This window comes from Nycticebus coucang, chromosome X, assembly GCF_027406575.1.
Source record: "Nycticebus coucang isolate mNycCou1 chromosome X, mNycCou1.pri, whole genome shotgun sequence".
In the NCBI taxonomy this organism is placed as follows: Eukaryota; Metazoa; Chordata; class Mammalia; order Primates; family Lorisidae; genus Nycticebus; species Nycticebus coucang.
Genome location: NC_069804.1, coordinates 127,692,536 through 127,717,965, shown reverse-complemented (window position 1 = coordinate 127,717,965; position 25,430 = coordinate 127,692,536). Strand labels below are relative to the sequence as shown.

Here is a 25,430-nt window from a genome sequence, read left to right as displayed (position 1 = left end):
TCCACACTTTATACATTAAGTTGGTGTAAAAAAGTCTTGTTATTTCTCCAGCATCATCTCCTTATTGACCCCCTCCAACCCAAGCTGGGGTCCCCAGGGAACCCTGACCCTGGCTATTTTTAGAGACAGAGTCTCCCTCTTGCTCAAGCTGGGTCTTGAACTCCTGAGCTCAAGCAATCCACCTGCCTGGGCCTCCCAGAGTGCTAGGATTATAGGCGTGAGCTACCACGTCCAGCCAAACTTATACCATTTCGTATATCACAATGAATTTTATATATGTGTGTGTTTAGTTTTCCCTAATAAATTAGAATCATGGATAGTATTTTTAAAAATTTTGTATTCTAGGTGGGCAGATGGCTAGAGAACCATGCACATAATGGTTAACATCTAAAAAGTAGTGATTTGATAACTCATATATGCCTGAATCCATTGGTAGAGGCAACTGGCAGATGAAAAAAACATGAGGACCCAAATACATTGCTGGGTTTGGTCAATTTGTGCATCTAAGTAGAGAGTACTTATGACAGGGCATGAGATTCTGGTGTTGTGGAGAGCACTTTTCTTCTTAGATGCTAAGTCCTATCACCCAGGGCTCTTCTCTCCAATACCAGCGTGACTGTCAGTCTATGTAGAAAGCGTTCTAAGACTATACCATTCCCATTTTTTCATCCAGTAGAAACAGTCCCACATGATAAAATGGAGATAGAAGAGGTGAGAAGCAGAGGTGTTTTTTCTGCAACCTAGTTAACTCATATAGAGTGTACAGATCCATTATCTCATTAGGAAAGATCTGCCAGAAGGAAGACGAAGTAGCACAGAGACACACCAGGTCAGTGATAATGCTGGATCATGATAATATCCGTAAGTTATACTACAATGTGGTTTCACACACTTTTGAAGGACTAATTGGTTTTTCTTCCCACAAGTTACTACTCATGAAGAACGAGACATAATATATGTCTTTCTGAAAAGAATGTTGTACAAAGCTCTGTAAAGTGTGGTTAACTTAGTGCCATCTTCTTCGTCCTGAAAAAGAGGGGAGGGCTTTCATCCATACAGTTTTCAAAGCATTCATCATAAAAATGGAGGGAATAAAGCCCAAGTGAAAAAGAAATCAAATTTACAGTGGGATGAATTCTATAACCCCGCCCCATCCGTTTGCTACAACCATCAAGTCTATTTCACTCTAAAACGTGTCATTTCAAAGTCCTTGGGGATCCTTTCCTCACCAGATAGGTTTGGAACTCACTGGTAAACAGGAGGCGGTCTTAACATTTTCAGGGAAGAGCCAACTTGTTTGTGGTTTTGATTTGCTTTTAATAACAAGCTCCCTCAACCAAAACTGATGAATTGGCATAAGAACAAGGGTATAAAAGGAATATCAAGGGGCCTTCCAAAATGCTAACCAAAGGATGAATTCTTTGCTTCGGGTGGCCATCATTCTGTCCCTTGGAAGCAGGAGATAAAAAGATGCAAAGCTTTTAATGTATGCTGCCTGAGTATATAAAGAGACCGATTAGAGCATGTGGCCCGTGGTGTTGTCTTAATACTTTATAATCTATAATCACATTCCATATTCAAGCAAATGCAAATTCTGCTCATGCTCTCCTTGAAAGGCAATTTCACTGCATGCTGAATTGAAAGTAATCACTGCTACAGCACAAATAAAGCCTCTGTCGGGTAAACACTAAAGCATTTTCCACACGATACTGCATTTTAAAATAGCTAACTTTATTTTCAGTGAAAAGATAGGCACAAAGTGGATTTAAACCTGCTTAATTTTATTGAAACTAGCTCAGTTGATTACAGAATGGAGTCACAATCATTATGGCACCACATACATTTTAAACCAAAGGCGATTCTTCTCTAGCCATCTGCCCACCCCAGCTTTCCATTTTACAAACACATGCCATTAATCACAAGGGAGGCCAGAAGGAGGTTTTGATGGCTACATGTAACCCATCGTTGCTACCGGAAAAAAATAAACAAACTCCCGACACTTGTCCTACCGATGATAGATGGCACTTGGAAGATATATTTCCAAGGATTGTGGCCGGCTGAAATGGGTGGCAATTAGCCCACAGCTGATGCCTTCCTTTCCCAACATTTTCAGTAAGAATGCACATATTTTAAGTAACATTTTCCATATGTGAATGAGTAATTGAGATAACAATATGGCTAACAGACATGAGAATATAATTGATCACAGTTAGTGCATATGCATACACTTTAAGCTGCCACATTATGAGTGTTTAGGCTTTTCATACAAAGTAGTTTGCACAATCAGTTTGTTTATTTTCCAGTCTTTATACCCACCCACCCGGTAACAACAGAAAGGGAACATGATGGGTCTCCCGGTATGTTTCCTATGGCAGAAGATGGCAGATAGTTCAGGTTCCTGCTATCCTGTCACCCTGAAGCTCAAAAGCAGCATTGAAAGTAAATCCTTCATTAAATCAACAATCAAGATACGTAATTTTAAAAGAAAGCTCAACTACCTTTATTTTAAAAAATCATTAATAGGAATTTTATATCAAGTAAAGTTTGTTCTAATGAAGTTTTTCTTTACATTGGACACCGGGGTACAGATGAATTAGAAGGTCCTCAGAGACTACCAAGCAATACAAGTTAAGACAACAATGTCACCTTCTTGTCCTGCATAGATAGATAGGTAGGAGTCCAGAAAGATCCTCAAATAGTACATCTACACACGTGAAAAAAGGTGGCCAACTAGCGATTTCTACCATAAAGCTGGATTTTTAAAATGAAAACTAGTAGAGATTTTCTGAAAAGGCTGCACCTTTCTACTCCACCGATACGGTATTCTTCCCTCTCTTAGATGTGCAATGTTATTCTTGCAAATTACCTGGTTCTGGTGTGAGAGGACAGAGATGTTCTAGAAAGTTCAAAGTAGTACTTAGGCAAGAACTTCCTCCTTTTCCCAAAACACATGGTCTAAAGAGATGGCTGCCACACAATGTGGAATGTATGACAATTGTCACCTTACAGAATGTGATTGAAATCATGGCTCCCAAAGCTGGCAAACATTCTGGCAATGAGTTATAACCATGAAAGGGGCAGATGAAAAGTTTGTTTTTATTTTTCCTTATTAGTTGATAGAAAGAGGCTCTTCTGAAGTTTGCCACTTGTTGCTTCTACTACTTGAGTTTTTGTTTTTTGTTTTTCTTTCTCCTTATGACTAAAGGATCATACTGAATGAATTATTATAACACAACTACACTTTTAATTTCTATTTGGGAATAACTTTATACTGAGGACTACAGCGTACGTGGGATGATCATGTCATTATTGAAAATGTGAAAAGACTGACTGAAAATTATACCACCCTCTGGCTTATCTTCCCCTCCTAAACACACACACAAGGTAATTCCTTTGGAAGATATCAGGAAAGACACCACTTCGATACCCACAGAGGAATCTCATGAGATGATCTGAGACACACACTCATTGTGAGAAAAGAAGTGGGGTCGATTTACTTGGGTGGGGGACATTGAATGTGACTCAATGTTGAAATGCAGACAAAGGAAAACCTTGCACAAGGCACTGCAGGAGAGGCAAGACAGTGGTTTCAGAACCCTGGACAAACTACTCAAGGCAGGGACCTTTTACAACATACACATGCCCTGGACCACAAAAGTGCCTTTTCATAAAATGGGCTTTTCTAAAAATAAGAGTTTCCCAAAATAAGCATGGTAATTGGCAGAGTGGACAACTATGCTGTGTGTCCTTGAAAAAGTCACTGAACCTCTCCAAGTCTCAGATTCTTCAACACTAAAATGAGGGGGGAGGGCTATACTGCCAAGTCCCTTCCTGTCACTATGGCTCAAGATGGAATATATCAGGCCTACTCTTCTATTAATCTGGTTTCTAACTAACACAGCCCCAAGCTTCAACCCCCCCACCCTTATCTAACACCACCCCACCCTCCCTTTACCCCTGAAAACTTATCTCAATGATGCTATCTCTAGATTTGTCATCTTAGTGAAGGGCAGAGAGGTGACACAGAGCAGGGACCTGTGGCAACTGGCATCTCTCTGTGTCCATGGAGAAAGCCCAATGGTAAGGCTTGGAATCATTGTCTCCTTTGGTCCCCACCTACATGCACATTTCCTGCTGCTTCCCAAAGGTATTCCAAGATGGAGACACTGGCAGTGAGAAGAGGTAGTTGAGGATACTGCTGCAATCAGCCTCTCCCTCAACCCTGACTGCAGCATAGTACACTTTGGGCTTCCGATGCTAGTCCCTTGGAGGTGATGATCAAAAATGCCCTTTAAGACATATGCTAAGAATATGGGAAAACCAAGTGAGTTATTTCAAGGTAGTCACAAGAAATTCAAAGCATTCAACCTGTCAACAAAGATGTGTTCTCGTTTTGCAAATGGCTGGCAACTTGAAACCAGTGACCCAGCCAGTGAATCTGTGCTGTAGGAAAAATAAGCACGAAGCCAACTGGTCTTAGAAAAGGCAAGTGAGCTGTGTTCATGGCTACATGGCAGACTACAAAAGTCTGCGTACAGCGCCTCATGCAATTCTCCATCAAGGCCTCTCTGATGGACTAACTCCCTAAGAGAGAGGAAGCTGTGCATCATTCGTTAATACTCTCCTAGCAACTGAAAGCAATATATTAATTATCCCAATGCATAAATTACTCCAGAGCATATATATGAATGAACCTCCAGGAGGGAACTAAAAGAATCCACTTCCAAAGCACCACTGAAATGAAGACAAACACAATCCCCTGGGGCAAGGTAGCTGGGAAACTGGGAGGAAAAATTAGCTCCAGCAACCTTCCTGCACCCCCAAACTCCCTACCGTTGCTCCAGCTTGCAGAGTTCCTAAAACTATTCCCTTTTGTGAGCCTGAGGCGAGACCTTTCTCTGGCTGCTGTCTGGATAGTAACTATACAAAACAGCGCACGCTCAAAATTCTCTCCAGCTTCCCACTTCCAAACTACATGTTGCACACTGTCTTCCACACATACCGTGCTCTTCGAGAAAAAGAAATGATCTGGAATATGGAAATTTTAAACAAATTTAAGCCCATCGAACACATCTGTGTATAACCACCTGTTAACAGTCCCAGTATTTGCATAAATCCAAACAATATACTTTAGAGCACATTCTGCTGAATCTGTCTATACAGGCACTCCCTAAGTATATCAGAATAGACTGGAGTTTATGGTATTACTTAAGCAGTCTATCCTGCCAATAGAAAGTCCCTTTAGAAAACATCCCCTCCCCCCGACCCTCGTCCTCACCCTCAACAGAAGAACAAACAAAAGGGGAAAATGATTAAAAGCATTCTTGCTGATAAACTGCAGCTCTTGATCTGGCCATTTAGATGAGATATTCCACCATCTCTGCGTCAGGCTCTTGTCCCAGGATCTGAATGGGGGCTTTTCTTTCCAGAGTATTGGAGTGGAAAACAGGGCCATCTAAATGGAAATAAGTGGTTAGAAAACACTGAGGGACAAGGTAAAAACTCAAATTTCTAGAACTAGGCAGTGTTGGGGCTCTCAGTGAAGCCAATGGCAAAATTAAACTTGCTTTCCATTCCCTTCATTTACTTCTGCTGGGAGAAAGGCCCAGAGAAACTCATGCCCGTTCCCATCTTGGTGGATGAGCCGTCATTTACAGACTCTCCTCACTTCTCTCCCCTTAGAACATGAAAAACTCAGTCCAAATGACAACTCTGCCCAAACAATAGACACCAGGAAGTAAATTTGCATTTGAAGGCAGAACCTGAATCTACCTGCTACAGAGGATTATTACCTGTCTTGTCCGGATTGCAGGTCAAACTCGGTGTAGACAAACGACGCGGTCCAGAACCGGTAGCTGGACTTGCAGAAGCCTCAGCCTGAGCCAAAACTGGAGTTGGAGGTGGAGCCGGAGTAGGAGCCGCAGCCGGAGCTGGAGTCGATGCCTGAGCCGGAGCCGGAGCAGAAGCCTGAGCTGCTGCTGGAGCCGGAACCGGAACCGGAGCTGGAGCTGGAACCGGAGCCGGAGCAGCTGGAGCAACCTGAATGGCAGCAGCAGGAGCAGGAGCAGCAGCAGAGGCAGCAGCGGCAGCAGCTGGAAATGGCGCAGCAGCAGCTGGAGAAACAGCAGCAGCGATAGCGGCAGTTGCTGGAGATGGGGCAGCAGCAGCTGCAGCCGTAGCAGCAGCAGCGGCAGCAGCCGGAGCAGCAACAGCAACTGGAGCAGCAGCTACCATGGTGGTGGTGTTGGTGGCAGCGGTGGCAGTATTGGTGGCAGCAGTGGCAGTGATGGCGACAGCAGTGGCGGCAGCAGCAACTGGAGTAGGAACAGAGATGGGAGCGACAGCTGCAGCTTTATTCGGTTCCGTTCCACGTTCAGTTTGGGTGCTGCAGTCTCGGCTGCCCGTCTTGGAGTGAGAGGAGAGCAGAGGAGTTGAGGGGGGCACAGGCGAGGGAGTAGATGGGACATAATCAGCACGATAATCTCCACTCAGGAGAATCCCTACAAAGGAAAGAGAGAAAGAAATTTGATACCAAATTCAGCCCTCTGGTTACCTGTTTTCCTTTATAGGAATTCAAAAGAAACTTGCTTGGCTGTAAATTTCTCATTTTTGCCTCCAGCAAACCCACGAATCAGTTTGTCAGGCACATCCCACCACAGCTAAAAATGTTTTTTTAAGACTTGCAAGATCCCTTCTGAGCCTCATTATCTGGATTCTAGCACCAGGTATTAAACCTTGAAGTCTCCTCGGTATCTTATTTTGCTTTAGTTTTCCAATGGTGATTGAGTTCTACCAAGTTGTCAGAATTCTTGTACTCAGCTCAATTGATAAACCAACAGCACATATGTATTATTAGAGAGCAGGAAAGGATTGAAAGGTAAGTGTGGTAATAACTTTGTGCTTTTGACCGTGACCGTGGTCTCCAAAATGCTTATTCTAACCAAAAGATACTGCAAGTGTCAGAGGACCAAGAAAGGAATTAAAAGCAACAAAAAGCTACAATAAAAACATATATAGCTTGCCTCCTCAGGCTCTAAAAATGTGCCTTTTGCTATCCAGAATATGTCTGGGCTTTTTATTTAGAGGAGAAAGAATGGAAAGGAAGGGATGGATGAAAAGGAATATTCTGTTCTCATATCAGAACATTATGGTAACAAATACCTACCCACCCAACTCCATTTAGCTTAACTAGGACTCTGGGTCCTCCGATTGTAGGGTACGAAGGAACACAGAAATGTTGGAATTTCAAAATTTAGAATGACACGAAGGCTCCATGGAGTTAGAACAAAGACAAAAGGTCCCACGTGGCAAAGGCCAAATTGAAGAATGTGTTGGAGGAAACTGAAGTTACTTTCCTTTCCACCCAAATAGAACACAGGATTCTTATCCTCTCAGGCCTTTGCTTTGATCAGTGTCCTCACAGTGAGTCTTCACAGCATGGGGGGCTCCTGAATAGGCAGCGAGGGGCTTTCAAGAGGGAAAAACTCAATCTGGTCCATCTTTCTCTCTAGAATCTGGACCATTGCCCTTTTTCCTTACTGCATGGACACTCCTGTCAGGGCTCTCCTTGAACATGTGACTATAATCTTATTTACTGTTATTACCTAGGCTCCCCTTCCAACTCTTGTCATCTCGCTTCTCTTCCATGATGGGGGTGCCAGTCAGGGTGGACGAGTGGGAAAGCAAGCCTGATCCAGCATTGGAAATGGACATCAGAGACTTTGCTGGCCGCATGGATGACAGCTGCTCTGTCTTACTTGGCTCCTTCCGGGAACGCTGCTGGAGTACTTTGATCATGGCATCCTTCTCAATAATCTGGGCATGGAGGGTCTTAATCCTATGAGCCAAACACAAAAAACATATAAAGATCTTGTTGCTACCTCTGTGTTTGATCTTATTAACTATGTGGACTTGAGTTTCCATTATCTATTTGACTAAAGGATGGTCTAATTAGTTCTGAGTTGGAAGACAGGAACGGTGTGCTATAATTAAAAAAAAAAAAAAAAAAAAAAGACTTTGTGCACACCCAAGCAGATACAGCAGAGTATTCAGGAGCTGTTGCTTAAACCTTAGAGGTTGCAGTAAAGTACTGATGAAAAGAAAGACTGTATGTGAGAAAATAAAGCAATGTAGTGTACACTGTAGTGAAGAATCTGAGTCAATAGATACAATGTGTTCAGTGAAAAGATAAGATATTCTATGAATGAATTTACAAGAGGCATCAGGTGTTTGACCTCTCAGTTTGAGTAGATGTCCTTTAGTTGAGCAATCTGCTATATCACATGGTGAAGTGCAGTCCTAGAAAGAGTACCTTCTAGTGCAAAGGCCAACAATTCAGCTCAGAGGGCAGACAGAAAGCAAATAGAAAGGCCAAGGGGCCAGGAACCCTACTTGGAATTCCACAGTTAGTGGGAATGATAGAGGTAAAGGTCATTGTATCTCACGCACACTAATTGGCAGACTAGCGGGGGTGATGGTGGTGGGGGGAGGCTGTGTGATCAGGTTTCCCAGTTGTGAATAAAGATGCTTGTCCTTTTAAGTGATCTGGTCTCTATACCAACTTCTCAGATCCATCACAGTCCAGATCGATCATTTTACCTGCCCTCCATGTCAAGGCAACGCTTGTTGGCCATCAGGATTTCTTCCTCCTCCTTCTGGATGCGAGCTTCTAGAGCTGTGTCATAACTGGTGTTAGGAGAGTGGCTGATGACTGTTGTGTCCCTGGGGAGGAAAATAGCAGTGACGATGATGAGAGGGAAGCAAAATCAATAAATACTATCTCTCTTCTAAGTCAAAGGATGATTTTCTGGAAAGTTCTAAGCTGAAATCAATCTCATTCAGAACAATTGGTTCTGGGTAACTAAATGGTAAGAGCTTCTAAGATGGGAAGGTTTTCCTTGCAGGGCAGAAGAAGAGGTCATCGCCCTGCAAGCAAAACTGAACATATATCCTCCCCAAACCTTCTGGCTATTTTTAGAGACAGGATCTCGCTCTGGCTCAAGCTTGTCTGGAACCTGTGATCTCAGGCAATCCACCCACCTTGGCCTCCCGGAGTGCTGGGATTACAGGTGTGAGCCACTGCACCCGGCCCTTCCAAAAACTTCTGGCACGTAGTCTCTTCAATGTTTCTAGATCATGGCCAAGTGATAGGAATATGTATATATTTCCACTTTATTCTCATGACAATCATGAAAGGGGAAAGGCTGGACTTTGAAGGAAGTCACAGGGTGTACTAAGTTGTGTACTGCTAAAGATGAATATTGGTAACTGTACCTGAGTGCTAGAAACAACCAAAAGACATGTCAACAGCTAAGATCAAATAGAGCTTGTCAGCTGACAAACAAGGTCTTTGAGTCAATGCTACTCTGTTCCTATCTAATCTACACGTGATGCCTTCTAGCACCAAATTGATGAGTACCCCAACTAAGTGACTGTTCTCTTGCCAGAGTTCTAACTGCAGAAGAGACCATCATGTTCCATCTGAAAGTGTTTCAGGCCATTAACTCAAAGATCAATTTCTAAGGAAAAGTATGTGCATGAGTGTGAGAGAGAAAGAGAGAGAGGCGGGGGTATTATTATTGAACTACTGATGTAATTACATCGGTCTTAAAGGACATCAGACAATAGGCCGACAAAACAATGAACTGGCACAGCTTTATTATACTTCCTAAGAGAATAAGCATCTGTGGGAGAACTCCAGGCATGTCTTCTGGCGGCTGCTAGCTATGTTCTCCTAGCTTTGAGACCGTGACTGCTGCAGGTGGGGGTAAAGTGGCAAGAAAATGAAGAGGTAGAAAGTTGATGTTAAGGTTGGCGAATTAGGGGGGAACCTCTGCAAAACTAATGTTCCCCTGAACACTTGCACCTTATATACAAGGCTGAAATCATTTATGCCGATGATAAAAGAACTGGAGAGCAAGAAGGAAACAGATGACAGTAGTTGTCATGATTTGCTAAATCTAAAATCTTTTGCCATGTCAGAATTCTATCATTTCTCTACTCCAATTTACTTCTTTATGGTCCCACTGGGAACCCAAGAGAGAACAGCACTAGCATAGTTCTTGAGAGCACAGGCCCTGACTATCAAGACAACACCGTCTCAGCTCTGTGTACTTACTCCCCAAGTACACAGAGCCAGGAACAAGGTCAATGACCTGAAAAAGTCAGTAGCCTACTCTAACTCTGTCTCCCAATATGATAACTAAGAAACACTTCCATCTCATAGGGGCTAACAAAATGATGCGGGTAAAAACATACAGTGTGTCAGGCACAGAAAAAGTACTCAACAAAGCCATAATCAAGAGAGAACCACACATAGGAGGACGGAGGATAACAAACAAGAAATTCTGACTTGAAAGAATTCTGTCTCTTGGTAGAATACTGGAGACGATTCCTGCAGTGCACAGTTCCAATGTGATGGCTGGGGCTTTCAAACCAGGCCTTTCAAAAAGGGCATGGTGTTGACGGACACTGGGGACTTGAGCATACGGTTTGTCACTGGGGGAACTAGTGCTGGCCTGCAGCCACTTTCATTGCATAAAAGACCATTTGGGGGACTCAGAGCCCTGCCAGCTAATTGATATGGACACTGTGAACTTCTCAGGAATGGAGCCTGAAAATGTGGGGCACTTAGTGAATTCCTACAGGGCTGCCAGGACAGCCCTCAGCATCAATCTTCCTTCTAGAAGACCAGGGCTACTAGGCCAATGGCTTAGGCAAAAGCAAACAAGCACAGTATTTGAAGAAGCAATCTGACCTGCTACCTTCCAGTATTCTAAGACTATGTTAAAGACCATCAGGAGAGAGACGCCAGGTTATAATCTCAAAACAAAACCTGCATATCCCTGAATTTGACATCCTCCATGTCAAATTCTTAAGTAAACAGTTTGTTATCTTATCTTGCCTTCCTTTCTTCAGCAGTTACCCCCATTACATTGTGCAAACTGTTGTTCTCAAGAATGTCACCAATGAGATGCTATTATAATCAAAACATCTAGTGGCCTCTTCAACTTCAAGTCTTTTTTGTATTGGTAACATTCTTTTGTTTATTAAATAGGTGAACTCTGCCTAAGAGGAACATAGTGTTTAAAGTGCCAAGGAGGCTGGAGAAGGGAGAGACAGGATAAGACTAGTCCCTGAGTACAAGAATTTTGCATGGGAAGACCAAAAAGTAAATAATATAAACTAGTACAGGAGTGAGTCTGGACTTTAGTCCAATAGATACTGAAAATTATTAGAGTTTTTTGAGGAGAATGAAATAATCTGATCTGTGCTATAGGAAGATAGCATCATCTCTTGTGCAAATGTGATATAGGGATTACAGGACAGACTGGAACGAAGCAGGCCATTCAGCCAGAAGATTATAATAATCCCAATAGGAGATCATGAAAATGTGAACCGGTCAAATCACAGGGAAATGGAACAGGTTATATGAGGTAGAATTGATTGAACTTGGAGACTACCTCAATCTGGGTGTTGGGGAGAGGGAGAAATGAATAAGAATTTTGTTAATTCTAATTTAGATGCTTAGGAAAGATGGCGTACCATTTGCAGTGAAAAGAAACCCAGGAGAGGTGTGTTGAAAAACACTAGAATGGGTTTTGATTTCACGTACACTGGAGTGAAATTTTCTTAAAAATTGAAGAAAAAAAAGAACAAACAATCCCATCTATCACTGGACAAGAGATATGAACAGAACCTTCTCTGAAGGAAACAGATGAATGGCCAAAAAACATATGAAAAAATGCTCACCATCCCTGACCATCAGAGAAACGCAAATGAAAACCACCCTGAGATATCACCTAACTCCAGTGAGAATAGCCCACATCACAAAGTCCCAAAGCTTCAGATACTGGCAGGGTTGTGGAGAGAAGGGAACACTTTTACACTGTTGGTAGGATTACAAACTAATACAGCCTCTTTGGAAAGAAGTATGGAGTCTCTTCAAAGAACACAGAATAGGCCTTCCATTTGACCCTGCAATCCCATTACTAGGCATCTACCCAGAAGAAAAAAAAATAATTTTATCATATGGACATTTGCACTAGATTGTTTATTACAGCTCAATTTGTAATTGCCAAGATATGGAAACAACCCAAGTGCCCATCAACCCATGAATGGATTAATAAACTATGGTATATGTATACCATGGAATATTATTCAGCCATAAAAAGATGGAGACTTTACATCTTTTCTATTAATCTGAATAGAGTTGGAGAACATTCTCTTTAGTAAAGTATCACAAGAATGAAAAAGCAAGTATCCAATGTACTCAATATTAATATGAAGCCAGTAGACGAACTAATACATGCCCACACAAGAGAAAAATTCAATTTAATTCAAGCTAATGGGGAGGAGAGGGGAAAGAGGGACGTGGGAGGGGGATGGGTGTGCTCTTACCTACTGGGCACAATCTAAGGGTATATGGCACACCTCCTGGGTGCCAAACACAACTACAACTGGGACCTTACCTAACAAATGTTAACACTAGGACCTAATCATTTGTACCCTCATATTAATCTGAAATTAAAAAAAAAAGAATATGTAGAAGACAATATCCAACAGGTTGCTAGAAACTCTATCTTTAATCATAGAGATGTTGGAGTTACTGTTCCAGAATTATCATCGTTATTACTATTCCAAAGAAGCTAGAAAACACAGCAACTAAAACAGAAGGTGGAATGAGAAGAAAGCAGAGCGCGGAAGCTGGGAAATGCCCGCAATAAAGGAATGGGTGGACGTATGATGTATGTGAACAGCTTCTATCTTCTGCTTCCCCTTTCCTTACTTTCTTCTTTCCTGGATTTACTGTGTCCAAAATAAACATGAAACATTGCAGGTGCAGAGAAAGGGAACAACTTGATTTAGTAAAGGCAAACTAATAAATGACATGGTTGATTGGGTGTGTTATCTTGCTATCCTTTCGTTGTTCTTCAGAAATAAATTCACTGTGAGCTGAAACTAAAAATCTGCATTGCCAAATTGGGTCTTCTGGGATGAACAAGGACCCTTACTCAGTAGTCATTTTCCCTCAGTGATATTGTTAAAAAATTTTTTTTATTAAATTATAGCTGTGTACATTAATGCATTTATGGGGTACGATGCACTGGTTTTATAAACAATTTGAAATACAACAAACTGGTTAACATAGCCTTCATGGCACTTTCTTAATTATTGTGTTACATCCAATGTACTCAGCTCCCTCAGTGATATTAAGCATCTAGAGAGCACCCTCAGGACACAATAATATGGAGCCTTAAAGTAGGGCATATTATTGTGATTATTTATAATATTTCCAATTGGCTAAAAAATAAATCTCAAGTAGTATTTTACTGAGCTAATGATCCCTATTTTACTATCTTTGAGCTACAGCGTATCTAGGAGGCAGCGCAGTATAGTAGCTAAGGTGACAAAAATGTAGATTGAAATCCTGGTTCTGCGATTTAGGATCTTTGTGTGATCTGGGCAAATTATTTCATTCCTCTGTGCCTCAGTTTCCTCTTCTGTGGAATGGGTAATAGTACTAACCTCAGAGTATTGTTGCCAGGATAAGTAATAAGTGTAAAGTGCTTAGCAGAGCACCTTCTATATGTATAGCAAGCAGTATGTGTGTTTGATAAATGAATACATTTCCTGTTATCCCTTTGAATAAAAACAAAAATTTTAAGTATCAAATAGTCATTTTAAATATGCCCCCAATTCATCAATTTGCTCCTTGTCTTTTTCTCTCTTTGGACCCTCTTAACTTTTCGCTGAGTGAAATTCACCTAAGCATACAGCTGACCAATATCACAAGAGTTGCTGTATCTGATGTATACGTGCATCTTGGGATGAAGGACGATACCAGTGCTTTCCATGTGCATTAAAATGCCTCCACCTGGACTCATTAAGGCTAAAAACCTAGCTTTGCATACCCTGATCTTGTCTGAAATTGCATCAACAGCTTTTCTTTGAAAGGGATGCTTCATAAAATCAGTGCTGGAATAGGTACAAATAGATCACCTACACTGTCTTCTCGCCTGAGAGAAAAACACTGGCAAATTCTTCTATTAATGTCTGTATTTGACACAATGAAAAACAGTTGGAAATGATCCAAATATCCATCATCAAGTGAACAGACAGTGGTATGTCTATACCAGGAAACACCACTGAGCACTCAAACGGCATGACCTATGAATGCATACATTAACTTGGGTGGATCTCAAAATCATTTTGCTGAGCATAAGACATCAAACAAAAAGAGGAAACACAATAAGATTCCTTTCATATGACATTGTAAAAAAGAAAGTTATAATTTTATGACAAAAACAGGTCAATCATTGGCCTGGGGTCAGGCTGAGTAGAAAAAGATCAAGTTCAAGAAGCACAAGGACAATTTCAAACACGTTCTCTATGTCCTTTGTGGTGGCGGCTACATTATTGCACAAAATTACCAACATTCATAAAACTGTACACTCAAAATAGGTAGTTTTTACAACATGAAACTAATACCTGAATTAAAAAAAAACAAACAAAAAACCTGTCTTCTACAATTACCATTGATATCACCCAAGCAGTAGTTCCTAATCATGAAACCTGTCATTCACCTATGAGTCTAGTAGGTTTGGAATAAATTAAGTTTGAGATCCTAGAAGAATACACAGAAACCAAGCAAGGGATTCAAATATGGCACTAGACTGAGGGATTTCAGTTACACATTTAGAAAGTGTCTCCTTTCTGTTTTCATGTCTTTTCTCCTTCCTTCCTTTTTCTTCTTTCTTTCCTTTCTTCCTTACTCAAATATATCTGAACAGTTTCCATCTGCAGCCAATATCCTAGACACTTAAAATTTATTTTAAAAGCAAAGAAAATGTAAAGCTTTCACTATAAAAGGGGGAAAAGGCAGAATCTTCGTCAATACCTACATTTAAGACTGGGAGAAGGAAGAGGAAAACAAGATTACAGAAAAGGAGTAAGAAGAGATATTGGAAAGAAAAGGAGAAGAACCCATAGATTCTGAAATAAAATTCTGAATGTGACCTCTCAAATTTAAAATCTCACAAAGAAAGAAAAAAGGAAGAGAAAATCAATTTCTGTGGCAGAGGATAACAGGCACTATCTTTGGAAATGTATACTCCTAGAAATAGAAGGATCTGGAGAAATCACCTAGCCCATTTCTTTCATTTTACAGAACTTTGAATACAATTTCTCTATCTCTCAATCTCGCCTGTGGGTTGGATTAGAAGCATGCAGTAAGGCACATAGTTCAGATCTGGAATGTTCACCTGTGGAACTATTATTAGGTAGTACTGGCTGCATGCACATTTTGCTGAAAACAGTAATTAGATGAAGACTTTCTACCTGGTGATTTACAGGAATTTGACTTGAGTTAAACCTATCTTACAGGAACCAACAGATTCTGAAAATCCATCAGAAAGAAGACCCCTGCCCCCACCAATACTCAAAGCTTTCAAGTAAAGAAGACAGGAGGGTACTTTCTTTATACAAGGTCTCCAGTGACAACCACCCCCCCACCTTTCCTGTATTTTGCCCTGTATTTTGAAGTCAGTACCAAGAACCTGAGCTTTCTAACATTTTCTCACACTGCACACTCTCTTTAGCTGTATCTTTCTAAGCTTCCTCCCAAAGACAGTGAAATGACCCTGCATCTCCCCACCTCTCAATAATAACAATGTTTTTTTCAGTGTTGAGATCTGAACAAGTGCTGGGTACAGGTATTTCCCTGGGAGCCAGCAGGTAAATTTCTACTTCTTTCAGCTTCTAATCTGCCTATAAACTTTGATGAGACTATCCATCTTCTGGCACAACTGGAGTTTCCGTGCACTCTATTGCTACCCAGGTATGGATTCAGCGTGCCTTTCTCTGGAAACAGGGGCCAGGTAAGCTTAAGCCCATGAGGACCCCCAAATCAAGCCACAGGCAGCTTTAATCTATTGGAAGTATAGTGGATATCAGGAGACAGGCAGACCACATTGGAGAGACATAAGATGTCTTTCTGAAGAACTGGGGAAGAGTTTATTTATAAAGCACCAGTTCAGATCTTAAACACTGAATCTACCCCTACCTTTGATTTGGCATAAGGACTCAAAAATAAATGTATCCACCGCCCCCTCCACACACAAGTGCTTCCAGGCCCTGCTAGCTTTAGGAGAATGCTAAAAGCAATACTACAGCTTTTAATAACATTCTGGATACAGATCTATGTGCAGCAATACGCTGTATGTAGCCCATCTTCCACATCCCGCTCTAGACCACGGCTCTATTATCTCCCTAACCCAGTCATCATCTGATTTCAATTTCGTTTTTGTCTTGTTTCTTTCTCTTTTCCTTTCTTTTTATTTTCCCAACTGATGATTATGAACAACAGCAAGACAGACAAATGGGTTGAGAGCTATTATTTCTTCTAAATGCTAAGAATCAATTTTTATAATATAAAAAAGAGGAACAAATAAGAAGCAAACCCCCAAAATCCTGCTACTTTCTCTCCCTACCAGATGGAATGTGCCTGCTTACATGTGATGAGCTCATGCCCGCAGAGAATGTAGCCTTCAAATATAAACTTTCTCAAAGGGCAGAGAGGAGTTCATGTTCAGCACAGACTCTGACATACCTTGGACAAATCAGAGCTATCAAATAGCAGCTGCCACTCCTGAGTGACATTTCATTTCTGAATGGCGTTTTTCTGGAGAGGCTTTCACTCCAGTTCTGGGGTTAAACAAGCTGCACATGAAAGAATCTGGGCTCTAGGGAAGAAGGTGTGTGGCATTCCGCTGACCATCTGTACATATTCTAGCTCCTGAGGAAAGCTAAACTACGATTCTAGTAAGATCATAAATCAACTTTCATTTTCAAAGCCCCGAACCTCTGTCCCCACAGCCATTCAGACCCTGCATAACCAGATGAAAGAAAACACTCTTCAGCACTTAGGGAAACAAACAGAATACTAAAGAACAGAAAACCCTGGCAAATCTATGAAGCAGTGACCTTTCTGCTCTTGCATTCACACCCTCCAAGTGGTGGCCCTACTAACTACTCACCTCTGAGCAGCCACGGTGGCAGCAGCATCCAGAGCAAAATGTCTCATCACATTCTCCTCCAGATACTTCTGCTCCCACTTTGTCATATCAGCTTCCAGGGCCAAGATCCTCTCTTCCTTCTCCCGAAGCAGCTCCATCAGTGCTGCAGCATTGTATTCTGAAACATTGGTGGGCTGCGAGTTGCCCTGACGCTGTTGGGGCAGATGCCAAGACCGCACAAGTTAGTGACAGAAGAACCATGGTGTTCCAGTGCTACTGGAGGAGCCCCTATTCTTGGAAAGGATTACTGCCCAGCCACTTCCATTTGGATCTCTGATTTGAAAACAAGCAGGGGGATTTCAGATCTCTTCCCAGGGCCATAGGACTTCCTATCTTGGGCCTGAATGTGAGATTCCCTCAGTGAGAAAAAGGAGCCTGCCACATCAAATTGTCACATTGCTCAGAAAGTGGAGCAATGGGTTCAAAACTGCCACCCCTGTCTGCCAGCATGGTACATGACAGAAGGGGTAATAAAAGAAAAACAACTATGATTTAGGTTCTATCTTGCTCCTAACTTGTTGTGTTTATCTCTAGTGACTCATGCAACCTGGGTCTTGATTTTCTCTCATCTAAAACTGAGTATGGCCAGAGGATTTCTAGAGACAATTTCTGGTTCTAAAATGTCCGGGAGTTATGTGCATAGCAGCTTCACTTCTTACAAGGTCTACCATTTCTGGCTGGAGTGAAAACAAAAGGTACAAGATCATAGGTTTATAGGACATTTCTGGGATAGGAAGCTAAAGAAACAGACTTGGCATTCACCATCATCAGGAGGCAGTCTGCAGTAAGATCACATGAGGGAGAACTGTAAACATGAGCAAACGTGCGCTTTTTTTGTTCATGTCAAACACCAGCTGAAAATTAAGTAACAGGGGATGATCTCATTGTCTTTCCTCCCCTGTTCTTCCTTTAAATTCTCCATACCTGCTGGATTCTGAGCGATTCCAGTTCCCTCTCCAGGCGTGTCCGGAGTCGGTGCTCCAGCTGCTCTCGTTTTTCACACGCCGCCTGGAGCTGCACAAGGGCCTGCTGCATCTTCTCCACCTTATCCACGTACACCTGCTTCTTTTTCAGCTAGACATACAGGTCAGGAAATGTGCAACATGGGAGAAAACAGAGCAACAGGGTCAGTTATGCAGCCCCCCAAATGTAGCCTCTTGTTTAGATCTCCTGGTGTCTATAGAGTCCAACTCTAAAAAGGAATGGATGGTGAGAAGCTGGTCCTTCACAGGAAGCCTTGTATTTCTAATACAGAAAATGTGAAGAGGGATAGAAACTGGGAGCCTTTTTTTTTTTTTTTTGAGACAGAGTCTCACTATGTCACCCTCAATTAGAGTGCTGTGGCGTCACAGCTCACAGCAACCTCTAACTCTCATGCTTAAGCGATTCTCTTGCCGCAGCCTCCCCAGTTGCTGAGACTACAGACGCCTGCCACAACACCCAGCTATTTTTTGGTTGTAGTTGTCATTGTTGTTTGGCAGGCCTGGGCTGGGTTTGAACCCACCAGCTCCAGTGTATGTGGCTGGCACCCTAGCCACTGAGCTACAGGCCCTGAGCTTGGGACCCCTTTTTTAAATCTTTCATTCTTCCCCCATCCCTATGTATTCCCCAAGTCTACTTCCGTCGGTACCATCTTAGATGGCAGGTTTTTCAGTGCCCACTTACTCATGTGCTTACCTCTGGTCTTCTTCACTCTAATCTGGAATATTCTGGGGAAAGTTATATCTTATTTTGATTATTCCAATAGGGAAATGCTCAACAGGGGGGCTATCCAGGAGAAAAGGTTTAATTTGGCATGGTAAGGAAACCCACCCCCTTTTATGTAGCTTTCTCCTCTCCAAGTAGAAGGAAAGGGGTGGTCAACTGCTGAAAGTACAAGGAGGTCAGAACCATCTTCTTGAAGTCTGTGGGCCTAGTAATTACCCAATACAATCCATCACTGCTCTCCTGGGAATTTTCTGTTTCTCAATAGGAAGGTGTTAATGTAATGGTTCAAAATCTTTCGTCTGCACATTGCCCAGAACTGCTCTGCTTGTTACTAAAAGACCACAGGTTATTTGTGATTTCTACCTCATGAGACTGAGTTGCTGAGACTGAGTAGCTGTGGTCTCTCAACTTTCATTCTAAAGACTCAAACTAATGAATCAAAAGTAAAACTAAGTGAGTCAAATGTGATTCTTCCTCTTTGCAAGCCTATAAGCCATATCTAAAAGCAAAGGGTAGAAACAGGCTGAAAATAAGAATGTGAATTCTTTATATCCTTATAACGCACAAGCCAAATCCTGGCTCCCCAAGGGAGGGAGGATCTCAGAGCTCTTTGAAATATTTATGATACTCTCAACATCCAAGACGAGATGTAAAAGTTCAGCCTTCCCACCTAGTTAGCAAATAAGCAGACTATGCTTCTCATAGTATTTGTAGGGCACCCTCAACGCTAATTAAATCAACCCATGGACTTTTTCTAAAGCCAAAATTTTTGTAAATGGGGCGTATCTGTCATTATACTTCTGAAGGAAGCTGAGGTTAGAAAATGCTTTCACAATTAAAATTAAAGTCTGAAAATATCAATGATAACTTGTTCAAAAAGAAATTCAGGAATTCAATTCTGACTTTCCAATCATTTCCCAAGCTCTGGAGTCACTGAGATAGCTAACTGCAATGTAAGAAGTGACCCACCCTGCCAGCATTGCCCATACACTCTTAGCTGGGGCCAACCTGACCCCTCCATTGCAGAAACCAGGGAACTCTTTCATGGTAATGAGTGTGAATCATTGTGCTCTAGAATTTCCATTCAGACAGCCCTCGTACATAACGGTGAGGAAACTATCCTTGTCTTATAACTGCCCCCTCCTCAAATGAGAATTGCAGACCTTTCCATAAGTGAAAGGAAACCTATGACATCTTGTATTTTCCTACCAGACCTGTGGTACGTTTTGCCTAGATACCTGCCAAACAAAAACGTTTAAAACGGTTTTTTATACTTTCTTGACATTTCCTTTTATTTCAGGCCTAGTTCAATCTACCCTTGTAAACCAGTTTAGGTATGTTTGAAGCCTAGATGTTTTTATTCATTATACCTTCTCCTTGGAAATAAAACAAATCAAAAATCCATCATATTCTTTCTCTCGGTAAGCTTAAGTCTTTCTTCCCTGGGGAATGTGACTATTTGTAACAACACTTACTGGGGCCACCAAAACTTTAAGGTCATGACTGCCTCTGCCCTCCTATTTGCTAAGCTTTAAATAATTGGAGAACAAAAAACATCCTCTATCCTTCACCTTTTGGGTTCTATAATCCTCCTGAGCTATTTAAAGTTGAATGCATTTATTTGTTAATCGCTCTGAAAACCCTAAGGGAGCAGTTCAATGTTACCGCAGAGAATGTTAACTAGAATTACTAAGGCTTACAGCAGTTATACTTAAAGGCAATTAAACTTGGATAGCATGCAGTTCTTGCCTTGATGGCAGAGTATGGCAATGTAAGCTCACAAAAGGGAAAAATAAGCAGTCCGGAGCCATGTGAATTTGCCCAGGCTCTGCCTTTCTCAAGAGAGGAAACCCAAATATCCTAGCAAAAGCACCTCCAGTGAGAGAAATTGCTGTGCCAGGCCAGGCACGGGTGGCTCACGCCTGTAATCCTAGCACTCTGGGAGGCTGAGGCGGGAGGATTGCTTGAGCTCAGGAGTTGAAGGTTGCTGTAAGCTAGGCTGATACCATGGCACTCTAAACTGGGTGACAGAGTGAGACTCTGTCTCAAAATAAACAAAAGGGCATTGAGCCAGTGTTCTCTCTGGCAAGAAAAACCAATAAAGGCCCAGGAAGTACTCTTGAGATGGCTGGAGATAAGCATGCAGATCAGACAACTTCCATAAAGCAGTCCAAAAAAACAAGCCCATTTTGGTTTCTCACAGGGATGATTTTCCACAAGGTACCAAGACTATTGCGGCTGGCCTAATTCTCTACCTCCTTCAAAAGGAGAAAGAGTGCAGTTTGCTCATAAACACCATGATAACCGAGTAAATGCTTACTCCCCTAGACAAGTTAGGGTAGAAAAGGACAACCCTTTGATGCAACCAACACAAGACCCTACAGATGCAATCAACAAAACCAGTTATCTTCTAAGTTACACACTTTATGTTTTCTAGATCCTATCTACAATGTAGAAAGGAACAAACATCTTTCTGGTTCATTAACTCTGCTACTATCCTGGACTTTCTGCACTTCACTTTTACCTTCATCATAATGAATCATGATATATCTCTGTAAGGATCAAATGAGATAACACACAACGTGCTTAGTAGAGTGTCTGGTACAAAAAGTACTCAGTGGTATTCTGTTTTCTCTTTTTCAGAGAAAAAGTTAATACTGAGTCATACACGTCCCAGTCTTCTCAACACTGAACACTCACTCCAGATATCCTTGACATGGTTCTCATTCTCTCAGTAACTCCAATGATCACATCAGTGTCTAATTCCATTAAATATGCAGCCATTTTCCTGCAGGAAGACATATAATACTAGTTCTCAAACACTTCCTACAACAGAGCTGCAGGTATCTTTATTGGGAAAGGCCATTCACTGGAGATTCAATTAGAAGTGATCACTAAGTAGCTTCAAGGACACCATATTTTCTTGAAATGACATGGTGTGGGCTCGGTGCCTGTAGCACAGTGGTTACGGCACCAGCCACATACACTAAGGCTGGCGGGTTTGAACCCAGCCTGGGCCAGCTAAACAACAATGACAACTGCAACAAAAAAATAGCCAGGCATTGTGGCGGGCGCCTGTAGTCCCAGCTACTTGGGAGGCTGAGGCAAGAGAATTGCTTAAACCCAGGAATTGGAGGTTGCTGTGAGCTGCGATGCCATAGCATTCTATTGAGGGCGACATAGTGAGACTCTGCCTCAAAAAAAAAAAAAAAGATGACATGGTATGACAGGCACCTCTGTTTTATGAGAAAGAAATATCAAAGCTACTATTTAACTAAAGACCCTCAGGCAGAGCTCGTATTGTCTTTTCTTCTCTCTCTTTCTCTCTCTGTCTCACACACACACACCAGAAATTTCTGTTTGACAGCACAATCAAAGTTTAAGGAACAAGGTGACAATCAGGTGACTTGGGTTATGGTCCTAGTTCTGCTATTAATGGCACCTTGCTTCCCTGTTTTCAGCCTCAGAGTCCCCATTGGTTGAAAAAAAAAAATGAAGGAGGTTTCAGGAGTCAGCAAACAAAACTGCAAAATGGTCAGCAGCAGACTAAAGCCAGCCATGCCACTGATTTGCATGTTGTCCGTGGCCACCTTCTAGCTACAGAGGTGGAGTTGAGCAGCTGGAGTTGCAACAGAAACAGCATAGCCCGCAAAGCCAAATATATTTACTATCTGGTCCTTTAGAGAAAAAGTTTGCCAATACCTGGAGAGGTTTGCAAACTGTTTTCCAGACTCCAAGTATTTGGTGGAGATGCTTAAGGGGGCCACTGTGGTGAGCGGGTTACATTGAACGGCTCTTCTTCTTTCTATGTGCGCTATGTATTAGAGTTCTTCACAAAACTTGGCTTGAAAAAATATTGCCACAGCTTGTGTGTGTGTGTGTTCGTATTCCTTATTGTGTGTTATCTGTCTTGCCTAGAGAATGATGCTCCTACCTTACTTTGCTCCATCATCTTTTCACAGTTGATGCTTCAGCATGTTTAGTAACTTAAGGTTTCTGAATGGTCCGTGCTATTTCACTACTCCCTGCCTTTGGACATGACATTCTCTCTCTTAGGAAAGCCCTGCTCCACCAGGTTTTCAAAAGTTCAAAACACCCGCCAGGCTAGACATGTGATCTCAGATGATCTGTAAGGGTCTTTCAACTCCAAATATTTTGTGAATCCCTTTTCACCTTCAACACTGACCAATATCCAGGCGTGCTAGACAAAATGGGGTCTTAGAATTCCTCTGTATAGGCAGATTTAGGGAGACAAAAACAAAACGAAAGTTTTGTTTGAGTTTGTGTGTCTGTGTGTGCAAAAGATACAGCACACATCTGTGTGCTTGCCATAGGATCCCAGATGATTTATTTTTCTATGTCTCTAGTGTCCAAAGAGGTGAAGTTTCACTTAAGAAATTTCCCAAGCTAAGTTGGTGGCTCAGGTCTTAAATGAGTTTTAAAAACCATAGTCACTCTAGGTTTCTAATTTAGAGACTGGGCCCCATAAGCCCCAAGAAGCCAAGTAAATCCTTAATTTAAATTTTCCCCAAACCTTCAGTGAATGAAGGAAATAATTCCATCCATTTTTTCCCTTACCAAATGCCAATTTTCAAGGAATTGCAAAATCCTCTCTTCCCTTGCTTTCCCCGATTCTATGTTCTCTTAATACAGAGTTCTAACCCACTCTTACTCTTTGTCTAGTTTTACATCTACCTTCCTCCCTACCCCATCCCGCCTCCTGCTATACCCCAAGGCTCAGTCTATGGTAGTTTCCTCTTTTGTCTCTATATGGATGATTCTCAACTGGGGAGATTTCCCCACTAGGGGACAGTTCAGCAATGTGTGGGGACGTTTTTGGTTTTCACAGCTAGGGATGGGTTGCTACTGGCATCTAGTGGGTAGAGCCATGGATGCTGTGAAACATCCCACAATACACAGCACCACCATCAAGAATTGCCCAACCCCAAATGTCAGGAATGCTGAGGTTAAGAGACTTGCTCAATGCTTTAGCACTAACAGAGATCTCTATCATGCCACACTCGAAACTCCTTACATCCATATTTTAATAATACCATGTTGTCTTTGGCCGCAGACCTCTAGGTGACTGAAGAATTCTTGCTATGAAATTTCACATGCCCCAGACTGCTTTCTCCAAAATGCCATTCTTTTGGCAGTTCGGTCACATCACTATTTACATGTATCCCATTTTTCCAGTCTCAGAATCTTGGAATGATTGTTCTTCCCTCTTTCCTTTCCTTTGTCTAGCATATCCAATCTATCATAATGTCTTAATTGTAACATCTCTCATATTCTTGAATTCCATTATATTTTCATAGACAACATAATTTAAGCTACAGAATAACTTAACAGATCGTACTTTCAGCTGCCCTCCAGATCTACACACACACACACACAAAATCAGTCCCCCCTACATACAGTTGCTCTAACCTACTTCCTGAAGTAGTATATCATGGCACCATCTTATTTAATCACAAAAGCAACCTAATGATAGCATATCTGTTCAACAAGTACTTATTCAGTACCTACTATAAAGCATCTTTACATTTCCCCTTTCACTTCTTTAGACCAGAGCCGCTCTCTCTCATCCATATGTCAAACCACTTGTGTCTATTGTCCCCTGTTCAGCCAAGATATGGCTTTTCACAATGCCTTTATCAATATAGACTACCACTGCCTTAAAAATTCTACCAGGCGGGTGGCGCCTGTGGCTCAGTGACTAGGGCACTGGCCCCATATACCGAGGGTGGCAGGTTTGAACCCGGCCCCGGCCAAACTGCAGCAAAAAATAGCCGGGCGTTGTGGTGGGTGCCTATAGTCCTAACCACTTGGGAAACTGAGGCAAGAGAATCACCTAAGTCCAAGAGCTGGCGGTTGCTGTGAGCTGTGACACCACAACATTCTACCGAGGGCAATAAAGTGAGACTCTGTCTCTAAAAAAAAAAAAAAAAACAAACAAACAAACAAAAAAAATTAAAAACAATTCTATCAGGTCTACTACGCAGATGGTCAAACTTATACTAGTCTGACCATTTCTTCAACCCTCCTCACCATCAAATCACTAAATTCTCTGCTAATTCTTCTTTGAATAATCTTATCTGACTCCAATTGCTGCTTTTCCTCATAACTTCTCACCATGTGTACTTTGTTCATGTGTGGATTCATTCATTCAACAGATATTTACTGAATGCTTATTATGTGCCAGCCCTATTCTGCAGCAGGAGGGATATAAAGAGAAAGAAGGCAAAGTCTCTTCCCCATTGGAAGGCAGTATCCCATAAGCCACTTAAGGGCAGGGCTCTCTTGTTTTCCTTGGTATCTCTCTTACGTTCTGGTTCTAGTTCACGGGTCACAATATTCTTAATGACAAGTTAATATTAAATAATTATCATGTTCAAGAACAAAAATAAGCATAGTACACAGCTTAGCTGCAACAGCACAAATATACAAACAACAAACATACACCTTCATCAAAATGTATAGACTTTGCTTGGCCAAGGCAAGATAAGGGTTTCACATCATTCCTGATCAGAGGTAAGTTTTTTAAGGGGAATCATAAAATTGGGAGAAAGAACAGCAGGAAGTCATCTATTGAAGAATAAGGCAAATACTCTTGAGCTCAATCAATCATATGATTTTCCATTGCAC

The 25,430-nt window shown here is 41.8% G+C and overlaps 1 protein-coding gene across 4 annotated transcripts in view; it reads right to left on the bottom strand.

The window, feature by feature from the left end:
* Nucleotides 1-1,710: 1,710 nt before the first annotated feature.
* Nucleotides 1,711-25,430, bottom strand: part of AMOT (angiomotin) — a 65,615-nt gene continuing 41,895 nt past the window's right edge. For all 4 annotated transcript variants that reach the window (XM_053580528.1, XM_053580529.1, XM_053580530.1 and 1 more), the window contains 6 exons: nt 18,000-18,149; nt 17,037-17,227; nt 8,599-8,721; nt 7,605-7,837; nt 5,793-6,500; nt 1,711-5,455 (listed from right to left, as the gene is read on the bottom strand). In XM_053580528.1, the coding sequence (XP_053436503.1) occupies nt 5,358-5,455; nt 5,793-6,500; nt 7,605-7,837; nt 8,599-8,721; nt 17,037-17,227; nt 18,000-18,149 (1,503 nt within the window). In that variant the 3' untranslated portion in view covers nt 1,711-5,357. The remainder of the gene's footprint in view (nt 5,456-5,792; nt 6,501-7,604; nt 7,838-8,598; nt 8,722-17,036; nt 17,228-17,999; nt 18,150-25,430) is intronic.